The following is a 19,293-nucleotide window of genomic DNA, read 5'->3' on the forward strand; positions in this document are numbered from 1 at the left end:
ACTTCAGGCAGCGTCGCTGGATCGGGAAGGTTATCCGCGTCACTCTCCGCATTCCCTGTTGGTGAGTTTAGGAACAGGGATGAAGCCGAGAGTCCTCCTTCCAGCGACATGCTGTAGAGGTTAAAGTTCTCTTCCATCCCTGTGTCCATCACTCCACCAGTATCGACCGTGCCGATCGGAGTGCGCACTTCCGGTCTACCGTCGTGCGCCACCTCTACACCTACTCCGGTGTTTATCACCAACTCTTGGGGGTCGTTGGTTGCCCAATCAATTATTTTTGTAAGGTTATCCATGGCGATGCTTGTACTCTGCTGGGGAGAAAATCAACTGTCCTTTACCAGCTTGGAACAGAGGGAGCAATTTACTGCACAGGGTGCTCTGGTACCATGTAAGCTCCGTTCGACCTTGGGAAACTTTATTAGACCCCCCCAAGCATTCATCCCTAGGCACGGGTCGCATTACACCGTGGATTGGGGTCCTCTTCCGCATTTTTCTCAAAATATAGCATGCTTCTAGAGTACTTGCTACATTGAGAGCAAAAGATTTTTACAAGATTTGCCGCGGAAGAGACTCGATGTGCGGTTCAGGATGGACCCACCACAAATTTGCCTTGGAGCCACCCAGAGCCGCACGCCGAGCGACAAATCTTAACACTCCTCCTTTATCCTGGCTTGTGACAGACAGCTCGGGTCCCGATCCAATTTCCCCATCACCGGTTCACTCTTTTTTAGGGAGCCACACGTGGCGGTTCATTAGCAAAGGTCCGTCACTGGCAGACCCCCAAGCACCATTCAATTGGTTCTTTGTGCAATTTTACTGGTTCGGGCATTCACGGAGTGCAATTACGGACAGTCTACCTAAGCTAGGCTTAGCTAAGCTGGCAGGTAAAAAATTTACCATACTAACGAATCTTAAACCGCTGTCTCTTTTTTTTAATCCAGAAAAGTTATTCCGACTATAGCGGCAAGCCAAATGCAGAGATGGCGCCTTTACTATCTGGTTTCAATTGTGACATTGACTATGTTAAATCACAGGCAGGCTTTGCCTCTCGGTTCCCGGTTGAGTCCTGGAAAATTTGGAAAGAGGAAGACTCGTATCTTTATTTTATCAATACGGACGAATGTGGATCAATTTCGAAGGATAAAGTAGTGGTTGAAACTGGGATGTACTTATGGCATTAACCACTAACCAATCTGTAACAGGTCAAGGTTAAAGCGCCTTATGTCGTTCTCTGAAAATAGATCAAAACTCCAGCTACCAAAATTAGGCCATTGCAAATCATATTAAAAGTTTTTGTCACCCCCCCCCCCTTGGAAATTGGCTTGAAAAATCGGGGGGCAAAAAAATATTTTGTAGGATATGAGTCAAATTTCTTTTTATAAAATCAACTGTCTGTGGGCTCTATAGTCTGAAAAACTCGAAAAATGAGTCTCCGAGTTGAATTAACACTTCTAGCACGAAACAGAAATGGAAATTCGAACAATGAAATTTCCGAAAATCGTCCAAAAAAAATTTTCCTTCGTTTTAGTCTTTTTTCGTATATTTTCGCATACAAAATAATAACGTATATATTATAAGCAAGAATAGATTCGGTTTTCACGTTTAAACCTTTAATAAAAATTGTTAAAACCCATGTTTTTTTGCTCGATTAAAAAATTCACTTTGTTTTTTTTCGCCCCCCCCCCCCTTCAGTGGCCGAACACCGGAAGGACAAAAACTTTATAAAATATTTGTAATGGCCTTATTTCAGTACATATATAATAATCTTAAATATAAATTGACAAAACTTGAGAAGTATTCAAATGAATGAATAAACGAGAAAGCAGATACTTAAATACCCCTCCCCCCCCACCTCCACGTGGTACCAGCCGGAATACGAGTAACCTTAGCGGAGAAAAAACTAACAACTAGAGTCAAGAAATATCTTCTCGGAACATTCGGCATGGACCAAGGCGACGAAATAACGACATCGAATGGAGACTTGGTACCTGGAACTTACTTAGTTTACGGTCCGTTACCGATCCTGCGTCGAACGAATTATGGTCCTCCAGTACCGTCGGTCCTGGGCTTCTTCTTCTTCAGCAGCATAGAGCCGGGGTGGCTCGTGCTGTTTCAAGCACTCGTCTCCATTCAACTCGGTCTTGGGCCACTCGTCGCCAATTTCCTAGTCGTCTCAGAAGTCGCAAATAACTTTCGACCTGGTCGAGCCATCGTGCACGTTGGGCCCCCCTGTTCCTGGTGCCGGTGGGGTTGTTGAAGAGGACCGTTTTCGTCGCACTGTCGTCCGGCATCCTTACGACGTGTCCGGCCCACCGTAGCCTGCTAACTTTCGCTAGATGTACGATGGGAGTCTCCCCAAGCAGTGCCTGTAGCTCGTGATTCATACGCCTCCGCCACTCTCCGCCTTCCGTTTGTACTCCGCCAAATATCGTCCGCAGCACTTTCCGCTCAAACACGGCAAGGGCGCGTATGTCCTCCGTAAGCAGCGTCACGGCTTCAAGTCCATAAAGAACTACCGGTCTAATAATGGTTTTGTACATTGTTAGCTTCGTGCGGCGGCGTAAGCTTCCTGATCGTAGCGTTTTACGAAGGGCAAAGTAGGCCCGATTTCCCGCTTGGATGCGCCGCTGGATCTCCTTACTAGTGTTGTTGTCCGCGGTCACCAGCGATTCCAAATACACGAACTCTTCTACCACTTCTAGTTCGTCGCCGTCAACGGTTACCGTCCGTGGGAGGCGCGCATTTGTTTCCTTTGAGCCTCTTCCTTTCATGTATTTGGTCTTCGACGCATTTATTTTTAGCCCAATTCTCCTAGACTCCGCTTTCAGTCTGGCGTAGATTGCCTCCGCCGTCGCAAAGTTCCTGGCTATGATATCGAAGTCATCTGCAAAGCCTAGAAGTTGGCTACTCTTGGTAAAAATCGTGCCTCTCGTTTCAATGCCCGCTCGCCGGATCACCCCCTCAAGAGCGATGTTGAACAGCATGCAGGATAGACCGTCACCTTGTCTCAACCGTCGTCGCGTCTCGAAGGGACTCGAGAGTGTCCCAGAGATGCGTACGAAACACATCACTCGATCCAATGTAGCTCTGATCAGTCGCGTCAGTTTGTCCGGAAAACCGTATTCGTGCATTATCTGCCATAGCTTGTCTCGATCGACTGTATCGTATGCTGCTTTGAAATCGATAAAGATGTGATGCGTGGGCACGTTGTACTCCCGACATTTCTGCAAGATCTGTCGGATAGTAAACATTTGGTCCGTAGTTGCGCGAGCCCCCATGAAACCCGCCTGATAATTCCCTACGAAACCTTGTGCTATCGGTGACAGCCGGCGTAAAAGGATTTGAGAGAGTACCTTGTAGGCGGCGTTTACCAGCGTAATACCACGATAGTTGCAGCAGTCTAGCCGATCACCCTTTTTGTAGATGGGACAAACCACTCCTTCCATCCATTCCTCCGGTAGCTTTTCCTCCTCCCAAATCCTCGAAATAACCCAGTGTAGAGCCTTTGCTAGCGTTTCCCCGCCATGTTTATAAAGCTCTGCCGGTAGGCGGTCCTTCCCAGCGGCTTTATTGGTCTTCAGTAACCTGATTTCTCGTTTGACTTCTTGGAGATCAGGTGCTAGGACTCACTATCTTCCATGGGCGCTCCTAGGTTAATTTCCGTTCCGCCTCCTTCTGCGACTTCGCCATTGAGGTGTTCATCGAAGAACTGCTTCCACCTGTCGACCACCTCGCGCTCGTTTGTAATTAGATTCCCTCCCTCGTCCCTACACATGTCAGGTTTCGGTGTGTAGCCCTTCCGAGTTTGGTTCACCTTCTCATAAAACTTGCGCGTGTCATTAGCTCGGAATAGTTGTTCTAATTCTTCACGATCTCTGTCCTCCTTTTGGCGCTTTTTTCTCCTCAGGGTCGTGATCAACTGGTTCCTAGCTCGTCGGTATTTGGTCAGGTTCTCTCTAGTGGCAATACTTAGATAATTTTTCCAAGCATTTTTTTCTCCTCCACCGCTTGTTGGCATTCCCCATCAAACCAATCATTTTGTGTACTTCGAGGCTCAATTCCTAGTGCCGCGGTAGCGGCCTCTCCGATGGCCGAGCGTATTCTGCCCCAACCGTCTTCGAGGTTTGAAGCACCTAACTCCTCGGAAGAAGGCAGTGCCTCATTCAGTACTCGCGCGTAGTTCTCGGCAGCTTGTGGGTTATCTAGCTGCCTGATGTTCAGCCGAGGAGGGCGGCTTTGACGTGTCCGGTATACGGTGGACAGCTTTGAGCGCACATGTACTGCTACTAGGTAATGGTCAGAATCAATATTCGCACCCCGACGGGAGCGTACGTTCGTGATGTTAGAGAAGAACCGGCCCTCTATGAGAACGTGGTCAATTTGGTTCATTGTACGTTGGTCAGGTGATCTCCAGGTGGCTTTGTGGATATCCTTGCGCGGGAAAAAGGTACTTCGGATCACCAGGCCTCGGGAAGCTGCGAAGTTTATACATCGTTGGCCGTTATCGTTTGTGTCGGTGTGCAGGCTATGGGATCCTACCACCGGTCTATACATTTCTTCCCTACCGACCTGGGCGTTCATATCCCCGATGACGATCTTGATGTCCCGTGACGAGCAGCTGTCGTACGTAGCCTCCAGCCTCGCGTAGAACGCTTCCTTCTCATCGTCGGGTCTACCTTCGTGCGGGCAGTGCACGTTAATGATGCTATAATTGAAGAAACGGCCCTTTATCCTCAATACACACATTCTCTCGTTGATCGCCTTCCAATCTATCACGCGATCCTGCATTCCGCCCAGCACTACAAAGCCCGTTCCCAGTTCGTTGGTAGCGCCACCGCTCTGGTAAAACTGGGCCTTTCCGCCACGGATCTTCCATACCTTCTCTCCTTTGCGACAGATTTCCTGCAGAGCTACGATGCCGAGTTTGCGGGGTTCCAGCTGTTCAATCAGCACCCGCTCGCAACCTGCGAAATTTAGCGATCTGCAGTTCCAAGTCCCGAGTCTCCATTCGTCGTCCTTATTTCGTCGCCTAGGTCGATGCCGAATATTCCGCTCCGAATATGCTTGAATGTTGTTAGTTAAGTTTAGTTTAGGTGTGTAGCCGTACTGGGGCAACACTACCGAGTCTCGCGATGGGGCTGCCATCTCATAGTGCCGAGACGCACTATACCTCCTTCCCGGTTAGTATACGACCTTAGTTTCCACCGGGGTTGGTTACCCGATCTCCGCTAAGGTTGCTCGTATTCCGGCTGGTACCACGAGAAGGTCGGGATCGGAGTTGCTGGATAAGAGGCTAACGACCACTATGGGGTCTATATTCCGCATTATCTAGCCGTTTACCAACCGGTCCTGGGCTGCCGTTCTCCAATCCCCACGAATACCAGCTGAACGTGCATCGTCTTCGACAGCACACACCCACCGGGTGCGGGGTCTGCCTCGGAGTCTACGGCCTCTTCCTGATTCTCTGCTGAAAATAGTTTTGGCTACTCTTTCGTCGGGCATTTTGGCTACGTGGGTATGAAATGGGGAAGGCAAATGAGGAGCGTCCAATATAGCTCTAGCCATCCCAAGCCCCTACCTAGCGCCTCCACGTGGCCATACCTGGTAATGCTCTATTGAGTAGCCAAGCTAGGAGGTGCGATGCTGGGTGGTTTCCGGCTGCCTGACTTCAAAACCGAGGTTTTGGGCAGACGGCGGGGCCACACAGCCTAGCTAATTGGTAAGCATAGTTATTTTAATTATTTTTTTCGTTTTAGCTCATGAAGCATCTACTGCTATACAGTAAAAACTTTGGCCAAAACGAATACTGCACATGGATACCAGAATGAAAAATTAAATTAACTATTAGAAGCACTTATGGAACCTCAAAGGACGCTACTTTATTTCATACGAAGGACTGCTGGTGAGATTGTTCTATTTTTATCTATATATACCACATTTCATCTTAATATCATATTATTAACAGTATTATTATTGAAATCATAAATGTGGAAGGCTGGATGATGGAGTGGATTGCCAACCTGAATCCTTAAGGTCTGAAGCAAATATGGCACTTCTCAATTCAAAACAAACAAATCATCACGTGGGTTAAAGTTGGTACAGCGAAATTGATTACTACATGGAAGGATCCTAATGCTGGAAGGCGACTCTTATAACCCCGGAATGCGCACAAGTACCTCTGCTTGTGGGTCCGCCCAATCCCTTTTGGCCCTTCTGTAACAGCATTAGTGTGAAATTCATTTGATAATCAAATTTGGATCTACTGTAATTCTACCCACATACATTGGCAAGTCCTTGAAATGATGGTGGCTTTCCCCTACTACTACTACTACTACTCTTTCGTCGGGCATTTTGGCTACGTGTCCAGCCCACCGCAACCTGCCACATTGCACTACCTTCACTATATCAGCATATTTGTATACTTGGTACAGCTCGTGATTCATGCGTCTGCACCACACTCCATTTTCCATTTTGCTACCAAGTATAGATCGCAGAATTTTACGCTCAAAACCCCCAAGCACTCGCCGATCAGCTTCCTGGTACCTGGAACTGCAGATCGCTAAATTTCGTTGGTGGCGACAGCATGCTACTCGATCAGTTAGAACCCCGAAAGTTTGGCATCGTGGCACTACTGGAGATCTGTCGCAAAGGCGAGAAGGTGTGGAGGATCCGTGGCGGCAAAGCCAAATTTTTCCAGAGTGGTGGAGCGACCAACGAGCTGGAAACAGGCTTCGTAGTATTGGGCAAAATGCAGGATCGCGTAATGGACTGGAAAGCGATCAACGAGAGGATGTGCGTGTTGAGGATAAAAGGCCGTTTCTTCAACTACACCACCGTAAACGTGCATTGTCCACTCGAAGGTAGACCCGACGACGAGAAGTAAGGGTTCTATGCGCGGCTGGAGGCAACGTACGACTGCTGCTCACCACGGGACATCAAAATCGTCATCGGGGATATGAACGCCCAAATCGTCAGGGAAGCTATGTATAGACCGGTGATCGGGCCCCATAGCCTGCACACCGACACGAACGATAACGGCCAGCGATGCATCCACTTTGCAGCTTCCCGAGACTTGGTGATCAGACGCACTTTCCTTTCCAACAAAGATATCCATAAAGTCACCTGGACATTACCTGACCAACAAACCTCGAACCAAATCGACCATATTCTCATCGAGGACCGGGTTTTCTCGAACATCACCAACGTACGCTCCCTACGCAGTGCGGATATGGACTCGGATCACTACCGAGTAGCAGTACATGTGCGCTCAAAACTATCGACGGTTTATACCTCGCGACAAAATCGCTCTCCTCGGCTAAACATTCGGCAACTAGACAACCCGCGAACTGCCGGAAACGACGCGCGCGTGCTGGATGAAGCTCTCCCTTCCTCTGTGGATCTAGATGCTTCGACCCTCGAAAACGGATGGAGTATGATACACTCGACCGTCAACGCGGTGCTAGGTGTGGAAACCTCGAGTGCACGAAATGATTGGTTTGACGGGGAATGCCAAGAAGCGATAGAGAGGAAAAATAGAGCTTGGGAAAGCTATCTGAGCATATCCACGAGAGAATTTGGCCAAGTATCGACGAGCGAGGAATGAGTTGCCCACGATCCTGAGGAGGAGAAAGCGCAAGGAGGACAGATATCGTAAGGAGCTAGAACAACTATTCCGGGCTAATGACACCCGCAAGTTTTACGAGATGGTGAACAAAACTCGCAAGGCCCACACACCAAAACCTAACATGTTTAGGGACTAGGGAGGGGATCTAGTCACAGACGAGCGCGAGGTGGTCGACAGGTGGAAGCAGTTCTTCGATGAGCACCTCAACGGCGATATAGCAGCGGGAGATGCAATGGAAGTTAACCTCGGAGTACCTACAAACGATAACAGCGTACCGGCTCCCGATATCGAAGAGATCCGGAGAGAAATCGGTGTGCTGAAGAATAATAGAGCCGCCGGAAAGGACCGACTCCCGGTAGAATTCTATAAAAATGGCCAAGAACCGCTAGCAACGGCACTTCACTGGCTGATTTCAAGGATTTGGGAAGAAGCGAAACCACCGGAGGAGTGTATGGAAGGCGTAGTCTGTCCCTTCTACAAAAAGAGCGACCAGCTAGACTGCTGTAACTACCGTGACATTACCTCCAGAAATGTCGAGAGTACAACGTGCCCACGCATCATATTTTCGTGTATTTCAGAGCAGCATACGATACCGTTGAACGCGAACAGCTATGGCAGATAATGCACGAGTACAGTTTTCCGGACAAACTGACGCGACTGATCAAAGCTACTCTGGAACGAGTGATGTGCTACGTGCGCGTTTCGGGGACGCTCTCAAGTCCTTTCGAATCGCGCAGAGGGGTCCTGTATGTTATTCAATATCGCTATTGAAGGTGTGATCCGGCGAGCGGGCATCGAAATGAGAGGAACGATTTTCAGCAAGAGTAGCCAACTCCTAGCCTTTGCAGACGACCTCGACATCATTACTAAAAACCGTGCGACGGCGGAAGCAATCAACGTCAGACTAAAAACGGAGGACAGGGTTACAAATTAATGCGTTGAAATTTTTTGAAACGATGGTTCTACAATTGATGAAGGGACGGTAGGGGAAAGAAATAAAATTTTTTTTGGTGAAGGAGGGGAAGAGCGGAAAGGAAGGGGGGGGGGGTATTGGTAGCTATGCTTGACAAGTAGTCATTTTGGGAGGTGCATGAGTTGAACCAAGCTGTAATCTGAGATTATAACCGGATTCGAACCCACAACACCCGCCAGGGCATGTGGTTCGCTGGTACTTGTACCTTTGAACCATTGAACCAGGCTCTATATCCATTTGACTTATGCTTAGTATTTTTAATATTTATTTGTTCACACACTTGTAGCATGGGCTACAGGAATCGAGGATTATTTGTATCCCTGATGTAGTGATAGGATACCAGATGAACCGTTACTTTTCAAGAGATGACGCTTTTATCAAAATTTGTCGGTTATCTATGTTTACCTGCCTAAACAATACCTAATCTAATATTATCTTATTTTCATAACTTCTGCCTAACTTTAACCTTCCGTTACTCGCGTCAACTTTTGTAACACGGATACTCGCGCGTTGTATTTTGTACAACTCTTTATCTCGGAATATCTCGGAATCCTGGCTATATAGAAAGTTACTGTCTTCAGCAAAGTTAATCAGTAGGTTAAGGCCTTTCGTTTGTGGGATAAAATTTTATAACTTTGTCACCAGGTGGCGCCAAAACCCATCCAAAAATCTACAAGTGTTGTACAAAATACAACAGCGCGAGTAACGGAAGGTTAATAAAAACAAACTTTTCCTATAGGGTAAGAACCCCACAATTCGCCCCCACCCCAGAATTCGCCCTCCCATGGGTATTCCCGTGATTTAACTCAATATATAGTTGAATTATAAGTTGTTAGTTCAATTTATTTTCAATTTAACTCAGTTTTCAGTTATTTGAATAGAATTCGTTGTGTTGTTTTATGTATTTTAATGATTTAATGTGGTTTGAAAAATAGGTATTGTGTTTAACACGCGATTTTTCCGTTCTCAAGAACGAGCACGAAAAATAAAATTGAGGAAAAGTAATGAAAAATCGTATCTCCTTGCACTTTTTTCGCATCATTTTGGTTAGATCTGATTCAAATTTCATAATTGTGCTTTTATTTTAATATTTTATCGCAATTCTGCTGAAAATAGAACATAAATGCACTGGGCGAAAACTGGGTACTGTAAATCATATTGCAGATTGCAAGAAAAATCCTCACATCGCGATTATCTTGACTGATGAACCAAACCATCAAAAGATCACCGCAGAGCAAATTTCTGGAATTTATTACATGAAAATTTACTAAATCAATTGTTTTTCATCAAAACCATACTACAAAACTGTTATTTTGTAGAACTGCAAACCATAAAACCTAAATTTTAATATTGCGTTTATCTCGCGGTTATCTCCTGAGCGCGTTATCACCGCCGCTGCATGCGGATTTTTCATAACCGCCGCAATATGAGTTCCAAAATTCGCCCGGGTCGAATCTGTATATACTTAACCGAACTTACTGCGTGAACCAGTTTTCGCCCTCATCTATCAAACATATACAAATATGCCACACATAAGCAAAAGTAAGTCACAATCGATTAGTTTGTTCGCTGATTTATGTTTATCAAAATGGTGAGTAAAAGTATCGAATAAATAATTTTGATGCAGAAAGCACATCATATCTTCATTTGAATTCATCTAACAAAAGAATTACCCGCTAAACATGGGCTAATGGGGTTTCTACCAAACGAAATGTTGAATTAGCAATAATCGACATCGAAATTGATAATAAGGTTAAAATCGCACGAATTAGGAAGACGCGCATAATATTCTCAAAAATCACTATTTTTCTTGTCATGAGAATAAATCTGACAACGTGGAAAACCACGCGAAAACTCCGTCTACTATTTTAAAGCATATAAGCGCAATAAAATTGTTGTCATGGATAAAACTTTGAAAAGTATTTAAAGTGCAATGCAGACAACAAAGAAATAATCGTGGTGATAAAATAGAATATTTCGGTAATATCATGAAAACTCTAATATCTTAGTATTACAAACCCGGTCTAACCAAAAATGCTAGTTAAGAATTCCAAGTTATGTCAAAAATATCCTTGTTGAGTAGGTAAGATGGGTATGCTTACCAGTTACCAGGAATATTTAATACAGAAAACCGGCATACCCATTTATAGACAGTGATTTACTAAACAATTTTTTTTCTTCATCTTTTTATTGACTATATAGCAGTTAAGCTTAGTTATTTCTTGAGAAAAAGGTTAGGTTGTGGACTCGAGTCTCACCTTCGATTAGTCAATATATATAGCCGAATATCAAGATTTTCCAGTTCATCTAATTTTTTATTGTTCACAGTAAACAATACTCTTTCCCAAATAATTACTAAACAATGATATAAATAATCATTATATAAGGTTTTTTAAACTACTAAAATAAACATTGTACCATTCCGTATGCACTGAATTGTATTTATTCGCCCATATATCAATAGTGAAAATGAATTCAACAAATGACCAGAAAAAGAACCAACAGGACCATTCATTTTAAATATCTTTGATGAGTGTCAAAAGTATTATTTTATTGCAATGAAAATAAACATTTAGTAAAAACCCACCTTCTCTGTGTTTTTTAGTGTTACTGAATCAAGTATCAGGAGGTGAGCATGTTCAGTTTATTTCAATTTAGATTTACATTTAACGAATTCCTGATACAAATTGAATGCCATATTAAGCACTGAATAGACATAATCTTAACGTTAAATAATAGTAACAACAATTCTAACATAATAATTGAAGTTATTTGGGAAATTTGCAACAAATAACAAGTGGGCGAAATTTGGGTCACATGGGGGTCGAATTTTGGATCGCTATGGGCGAAATGTGGTACTAGAGGTTCCTGCTCAAAATTTGGTCTTTTACTACCAAATTTCAATTTTCGCTATTCCGAATAGCCAAAATAGATAGAATATTAATATATAGTCATACTTGTCTGAGTTCAGGGCTGATTTTATAATAATATGGCGATTTATTCATTTTGCAGCGTAAAAACCTGATAAAAGGGGCGAATTCTGGGGTCGTTACCCTACCTCTCCATTGTATCTTACTATCATTCTTTCGTGAGCCCGGGAAGGTGATTTTGATACCGTGCGCGAGCCGGGAGCTGAAGATTTTTGCGACACTTCATTTCAAAGAAATTAAATTTCGTGACATGGACGAGATAAACAAAAACAATATTTACCAACTATTTGTTGGTTCAAATGTCAAAGGTTATACCGCTTTTAACGGTAAACACAAAAGAAACAGAGACTAACACCAAACACTAACAAGCATAATTGGCATAACATTGATTGAATTGCTTGTCATGATCTATATAAATGGATACTCAAATGGAAACGCAGTTTGCAATGAAGCAGTGAAATTAACCGAGGTTGTGAAAATATGGTTTCCACAGGCGTAACAGAGTTTCTGTGGATTATTTTCACGTTTAAACTCATGCTTTGTTACGCTCATTTATTTCTATTTTCACAATTCATTTATTTACTATTTTCACAATTCTTACTATTAAGAATTCAATCACTCTTCAAGCATGATCATGAGCATGATATTCAAATGCGCAAATATTACTGTTTTAGTAAAATGGTCATAACTTCTACAATTTTCAACCGATTGTGATCATTAACCCCATGATTTCTTTGTTTTTTATCGGCCTTTAAGACCTACATTAAACGAAATTTATGATTTGCGTTAATCTTGTATAAAACCTTTGACAAAGTTGAAATTATTCAAAAAAAATGCGTTCTTTTTTGTTTTGTTGTGAACAAATTCTCAAATATCTACAGTACTATTATTCTTACAGAAACATGAAGTTCAAGTAATCGATAGCAAATTTTCTCCTCTTTAATATGGAAAAAAGAGATTTGAAATTGGTGCACCGCAGCCGGAGAAATTTGTGTTTATGTGCATGTACTTTTTTTCTTTAACCAAAATTTCAAATTTAATGCATATCTCAAAAACTTTCCTACTTTAAACTTTTCTGATCACATTTTCGGATTCAGCGACCAATTTTACATGAAAAATCACATTCAGCTTACTGAGTTCACGATTTTTGTTTTATTTTGTTAACTAGTGCTATTTTTGGCGGAGTACAAACGGATAGCGGAGAGTGGCGGAAACGTATGAATCATGAGTTACAGGCACTGCTTGGAGAGATTCCCATCGTACACCTGGCGAAAGTTGGGAGACTACGGTGGGCTGGCCACGTCGCAACTCGCAAGGATGCCGGACGACTGTGTAGTGACATCCGTTCTCTTCAAGAACCCCTCCGGCACCAGGAATAGAGGGGCTCAATGTGCTAGATGGCTCGACCAGGTTGAAGCCGTCTTGCGTGTGTCGAGACGCGCAACGAATTGGCGACGAGTAGCCCAGGACCGTGTACAATGGAGAGGAATTCTTGATACGGCAAGAGTCACCCCGGCTCTCGGCAGAATAAGTAAGTAGGTAAATACTTAAATTATCCATGCCATACCAAATGCAGCAATCCTCGCAGCTACATTTACTTATTTAGAATAAAAGCTAGTCTGGACAAATTTCGGAAAAACTACTTATGCACAGTTGCTGTTTAGATAAAGTCTTTGCATCCACAATGGTTTATTGGTTTGTGAGAGAGTGCTACCAATATTATAGACAAGTTGGCGTGAAATCCGTTCAATGCAAGAAAATGGCTTAGTTACTCGGAAACCAAGGCACAAGAAAAAAGCTCCATTTTTTTGTTACATTACTATTAAGTAACTATTTTCATTCAAGTTTTACAACTGATTATTTTTTAATTATTTTCGTTTATACAGTTCTTCGTTCAAGCTTCAACGATATTAACAAAGGTTATAACATAGTATAAAAGACTTCGAACGAAAGCTATCAGTTGTGAAATATTTTAGGAATTGCAACTACCAACTATAATTGTAGTTTGACCACTCTTCAATATTCAATACTTTTTGCTATCTACTCCGTTGAAATTATAATTTAATTTTCTTGGTGTCATAAACTGTTCTAGTATCGCATCAGTTACATCTTGCCGTTTCCTTTGATGGTCGGCAACGATTGATTGAAGTGTTTCTACTGCTATTTTTTTTAGCTCACCACTAAGCAGTTCTCCTTTGCTGTATGAAATTCGAATTCTTTCCAATTCCTCATCATCGTACATGAAGAAACGCAATAGCTGATAGCTCACATCGATATCAGTGTTGCCTCCAAATTCTCGATGCTCTTCCAAAGTTGGTCTTCCTCCTGAAAATGCATGCTTATTGATTTTGTTTTTTATTTGCTTCGGTGTGTCAGTAAGAAAAACAGCCGAATTTGTATCACTAGCCGACATTTTTGTTTTGGCCCCCTGTAATGCTGGGAAGAAGCTTGAATGGAGAAGCACTGGTTTTGGAAAACCTAACCGTGGTGCAACGTCTCTAGTCATTCGGAAGTACGGATCTTGATCAATAGCACATGGTATTAGAACAGGCAGTTTATCTTTTCCAAAAATGAAAGGAAATGTAGTTGAAAAAGCAGGAGCTGCTTGTGCGGCAGGGAATCCAATTTTTCCTATCACATCCGAGTCCACGAATCCAAATATGCCTTTAACTTGGTTGAAAGTTACACACTTTTGAATACGTATAATGTTTTGATAAAATGCTGGACATCGTCCCATGTAATCGAGGTTTGCAAAAATGAATGTTTTACCAACATCGAACCCCATGGCAATAATATCCTTGGCGTTTTCTCGAGCCATCTTCATAGATTGTTCTACCGTCAAATCCTTCCATAGCGTTTTTTCATCGTCGGTCATTTGAATTACTAAGGGAACATCAAATGTCTCCTGCAACCACCTAAAACAAATAAACCTCAAGTTAGTACAATTGTATTTGTAAACAATGTAGGAAACTGATTTTAAAACATCGTTATTCGTTATCGTTATTATTACATCAGTATTTGTGCGTTATTAAAAAGGTAGGTTTCTCTCCAATTGTCAAATAAATATTGTTTCTTTTTGCCTTTTTACTATATGAAAATATAGTATAAAGGTATAGGAAGGCCCAGCGGGTCGAATGTCATATACCATTTGACTCAGTTTCGAAAACTGAGAATTTTCTGTGTGTGTATGTGTATGTGTGTGTATGTGTATGTGTGTGTATGTGTATGTGTGTAACGCTTTTAATCTCACTCACTTTTCTCAGAGAAGACTGGACCGATTTTGATGGTCTTAGTGTCAAATGAAAGGTCTAGTTGTCCCATAGGTCGCTATTGTATTTCATATTGATCGGACTTTTAGTTCAAAAATAATGTATAAAAATACGAAAAATACGAGACTTCATTATCTCATAGGTCCCTTAATCGACTTGAACAAAATTGATTGCATATGAAAGGGGAGTCTGTCAAACCCTTAACTTCCAAATATCATGATGATTGGGCCTGTGGCTTAGAAGTTACATAAATAAATGTGAAGAAAAAGTATTTAAAACATATTTTTGTAATGCATAAGCATTAGTTCACTGAGAAACAGCCTATAATTTATTATTAGTTGAAAATTACTGTTGAGATCTATCAAATGAAACTGTGTTATTGAAAAACGGTAGATTTACTCAAAAGTTATTCAAACTTTAAGACTTAAGCACCTTATATTAAACCGTTCAAAACGTATAAAATCAAAATATATCCATCAAGAGTCGACTAAATTCAATGTATGTGTGAAGTATGTATGTATGTATGAATATATGCATGTATGTATGTATGTATGTATGTATGTATGTATGTATGTATGTATGTATGTATGTATGTATGTATGTATGTATGTATGTATGTATGTATGTATGTATGTATGTATGTATGTATGTATGTATGTATGTATGTATGTATGTATGTATGTATGTATGTATGTATGTATGTATGTATGTATGTATGTATGTATGTATGTATGTATGTATGTATGTATGTATGTATGTATGTATGTATGTATGTATGTATGTATGTATGTATGTATGTATGTATGTATGTATGTATGTATGTATGTATGTATGTATGTATGTATGTATGTATGTATGTATGTATGTATGTATGTATGTATGTATGTATGTATGTATGTATGTATGTATGTATGTATGTATGTATGTGAATGTGTATGATACAATTTGCCATTTTGAAATTTGCATTGAAATACAAGAACAGTACAATTGCCATTTTCTTCACTTACTGTTACTCAAAATTGGACAAGAAAAGCAAAAAGCAAAGAAATGCAGTTGATTTAGGCATAATGGTGTATATCCAATCCTATACACCATTATACCGAAATCAAGTTAATGAATTGATTTTCCCAAAAAAAATTATATAAATTTCAAACAAATTTTGCGCATCAATAGATGCTTTTTCCAATCAATAGATGCTGGAGCTTAGAAATTTAACATGAAAAATAGAAAAACAAGTTGCTAGTAAGGCTTATACAAATTTGAAAAAAAGTTTATGTCCTGGTCTCAAAATGTTGTTGAAGGGGGGGGCAAGAAAAAAATAATAACTTTTAACCTTCAATAACCAAACAAAAGAGCAGAAACCAGCGTTTATTTTTCCATATTATTAAAATTTGAATACAAATATTTTGTACAGTACTTAAATTTTAGTTCAAGCCTTTCAAACATCAAAACTTTTCGACCCAAGCACATAAAGTAAGCATCCTGGTAGAGATGAACCAGTTTGACACAGGATCACCATAAAAGTATAACTTGACCTTCATTTGTATTTTGTTTTGAACTTCCGTGTCACTCGGTTAGTTAGCTTGCTTTTTTTAATAATCGAAATCCGTGTCACTTACTAGTTCAGAACTCGGTAACCACGACATAGTGTCGTAATCTAATCATAGTGTGAAAATGGCAGGTTGGGTTCCTGCCACTTTATTACTTGGAACGCTTATGCTGTGCTACCGACATGCTTTAAGAAAACAAATCTCTGAAGCTATTCACGTTTCTTGGTCAACCTTTTAGTCATAAATATCAGGCCTCTCCTCAGCTGATGCTTCTTCTCAACAATAAAGTGTTTACCTTTGTATATTAAGGATGCACACCGTTTCGAAAATTTCAAGTTTCGAACAGTTCAGTGACATCCTGCATGCTGCATGCATCCAATAAATGGTAAAAATTGTATCGTTGAGTTTTACGTCCCCAACCTCCAAAATTAGGGTAGTTACTTGGACATTACGGAGTAAAACGACCAATTTTGAGCCCCGAAAACCCGATAAATTGTGTTTCTATTTTCATCTTATCTAGTACCTTGGACGGAAAAAATAAACCCACTGCAATTCAAAAATCGGAATATCTCCGTCAAAAGCGGTACTAAATTTCATTTATATTTTGTTTAATTGATTGTTGCCTCCATCTAATTCGGTTCTTTTAAAATAAGGTAAATTAAAATGGAATCAAGCCGAAAGTCTAATTGCAAGCACCCCAATTTTCGACGTCGGGTACTTAAAGATTAAGCGCAATAGTTGCCTGTGACTTGCAGCAGAATCAGAAAGCTTAGTTGGTGAAAGAAAGTTGATCAAGACTAACGAGATAATTACTATAACTTTGCACATATTGGATAATTTAAATATGTAAACTCATTGAACTGTGAAAAAATCTACTTGTCACTAAAAAATGCAACAGACTAATATGACACTTTATTTTTTTGCCCCTTCACATTTCGAAAATTTTTAAAGGGGGGGGTGACATAAACTTTTTTTCAAATTTGTATAAGCCTAATTTAATACGATTTGTTTTCGTTAGTAACACTTTAAGGTAAAAAGGTATTGAATCCAAACATGACCGGGAAAATAGCCTCACATGGGCGCCATCATTCCAGCCATGTTTGGATTCAGCACCGTTTCACCTTAAAAGACAGAAGTCTAATGTCATGTATCACGTTTTAATTAATAAATATGCGACCGCTCATGCCAACGAAAAGGCAAGCACTGGAAATCACATCGATCATATTTCATATTCAGGCACTTCATGGCACTGCTTGCGCACTATTTCTTTGATCTCATCTCGTGTCCTTAACCCTCTAACGTGCAACATCGTAAAAACGATGCGATCAAGCTAATGACACTTTTTTCATGAAAGTACATTGAAAAGAAGCTTAAGTTTTGATTTTCATGCAAAAATAATTATCTAAAGGAGCGCCAACTAAGAAAACGTCCAATGTCTCTTTTTCGTTTTTCATATCTAATGCTCGGTTATTTTTTTTAAATTCAGATAGGTATATTGTGAAATTGATGTCAAACGAACTCATAATAAAATTTTGAGGTTAATCATTTTGTTCTAGATTTTCTTGTCTTCAAAAGTGAAAAAGGAAATATTCGAAACAAGCTGCGTATGTGGCTTTTAAGGCCGTCTGTAGACCCATTAGAGGGTTAATTTCTATTTTTTACAGATATATTTATTCAAGTATCTATGTAGGTATGGGAACTACCACCTATCTTAGCAGAACAACTGTTCATAGCAATGGGCATATCTTGACAAGGTGAATCGTACAAACATAACGATTGGTCACGTTTACCAGCTCCTGTATGAAGGGCCAAAAGGGAATCGGTCGGCAAGCAACATCACTTACACGTACCAAGGGTATTTAAGAATCTCCTTCCAGAAACTAGATCACATGAGTCAATCGTTGAATGGCCCCAATAGGTGGGGAGAAGGGCCCGCTCATTATCCACAATGTGTTGTTAGCCGGGCCAAGATTAACCTTAGGAAGTTGACCACTTCACTCTCCCTAAGCACACTGTTTCTAACCTCCCATTCATTGATGTTATTGTATTTGTGTACTTTAAAAATATAATTTTAAAGTGATTTTCTTTAATTACTTCTGTCATTGCACTTATTTATGGTCTTTGGGTTATAGGTCATAGTTGAATACTTTCTTAGATTGTGGATATATTTAATATATAAATATTTTCAATGTGAGTGCTCTGGTCCATACAACCCGTTTTCTGTCATGTACTATTATTTATTCTTTTTTATGATCTTTTTGTGTTATAATTGTGTTACTGGATCATAATTATGTTTAAACTTTACGATGCTTTCTATTTTGTTTTTTTTCTAATATTTCGAGTGATTCCATTATGCTTTTCAATTTTAAGAAATCCGAAATATTGATGTAAAAAAACTAAGAGAAATCAGTTCACCGATACCAAAGCTTATGTGCTATTAACCCTTTCGATTTGTCCGAAGCAGTTATTAGATACCGATAGATATTTGTTGCTATGCCCGAACGCTGTCCTGAGACAAACGTATCAATTTGGCAATTACATCGAAAACTATGGTTGCGCGAGTTACCTTTTGGCATCCTTCGATCATAAAAAATACTTAAAAACCCTGACAACTTTATCAGGGAGTTGTTCAAAAGCTATCAAGTTTTTGATATTCGATTATCATATAATGGTAGTCACGCGCGCGATATTCCTAAGTAACGATTTCACGTGTCTAATGCGTCGTTTAAAACGCTACAATATACGTTCTGGTATGTAAACACGTCATTATTAAGTGTGCCCAAGTCAATTTAATGATCTTCAAAAACCACCGCTGTCGAAAAAATGCAACGAGCGAGGCACGAAAACGAACAATGCCATACGAAACGACACTCAGTATGTAATCACCAATTATATGAGACATTCGAAAATTGTCTTGTAAAGTCATAATGACGAAAATTAAGATATA

At 40.8% G+C, this 19,293-nt stretch overlaps 1 protein-coding gene across 1 annotated transcript; it reads right to left on the reverse strand.

Annotated features, from left to right (window-relative positions):
- Positions 1-12,874: 12,874 nt before the first annotated feature.
- LOC128745817 (tryptophan--tRNA ligase, cytoplasmic-like) lies at positions 12,875-17,444 on the reverse strand. Its single transcript, XM_053842890.1, has 2 exons — positions 17,422-17,444; positions 12,875-14,442 (listed from the first exon to the last, which is right to left on the reverse strand). The coding sequence occupies exons 1-2, from the start codon at positions 17,442-17,444 to the stop codon at positions 13,551-13,553; spliced, it is 915 nt and encodes a 304-aa protein (XP_053698865.1). The 3' UTR covers positions 12,875-13,550.
- Between the last annotated feature and the right edge of the window lie 1,849 nt (positions 17,445-19,293).

The sequence above is a fragment of the Sabethes cyaneus genome, chromosome 1 (genome assembly GCF_943734655.1).
Source record: "Sabethes cyaneus chromosome 1, idSabCyanKW18_F2, whole genome shotgun sequence".
Lineage (NCBI taxonomy): Eukaryota > Metazoa > Arthropoda > Insecta > Diptera > Culicidae > Sabethes > Sabethes cyaneus.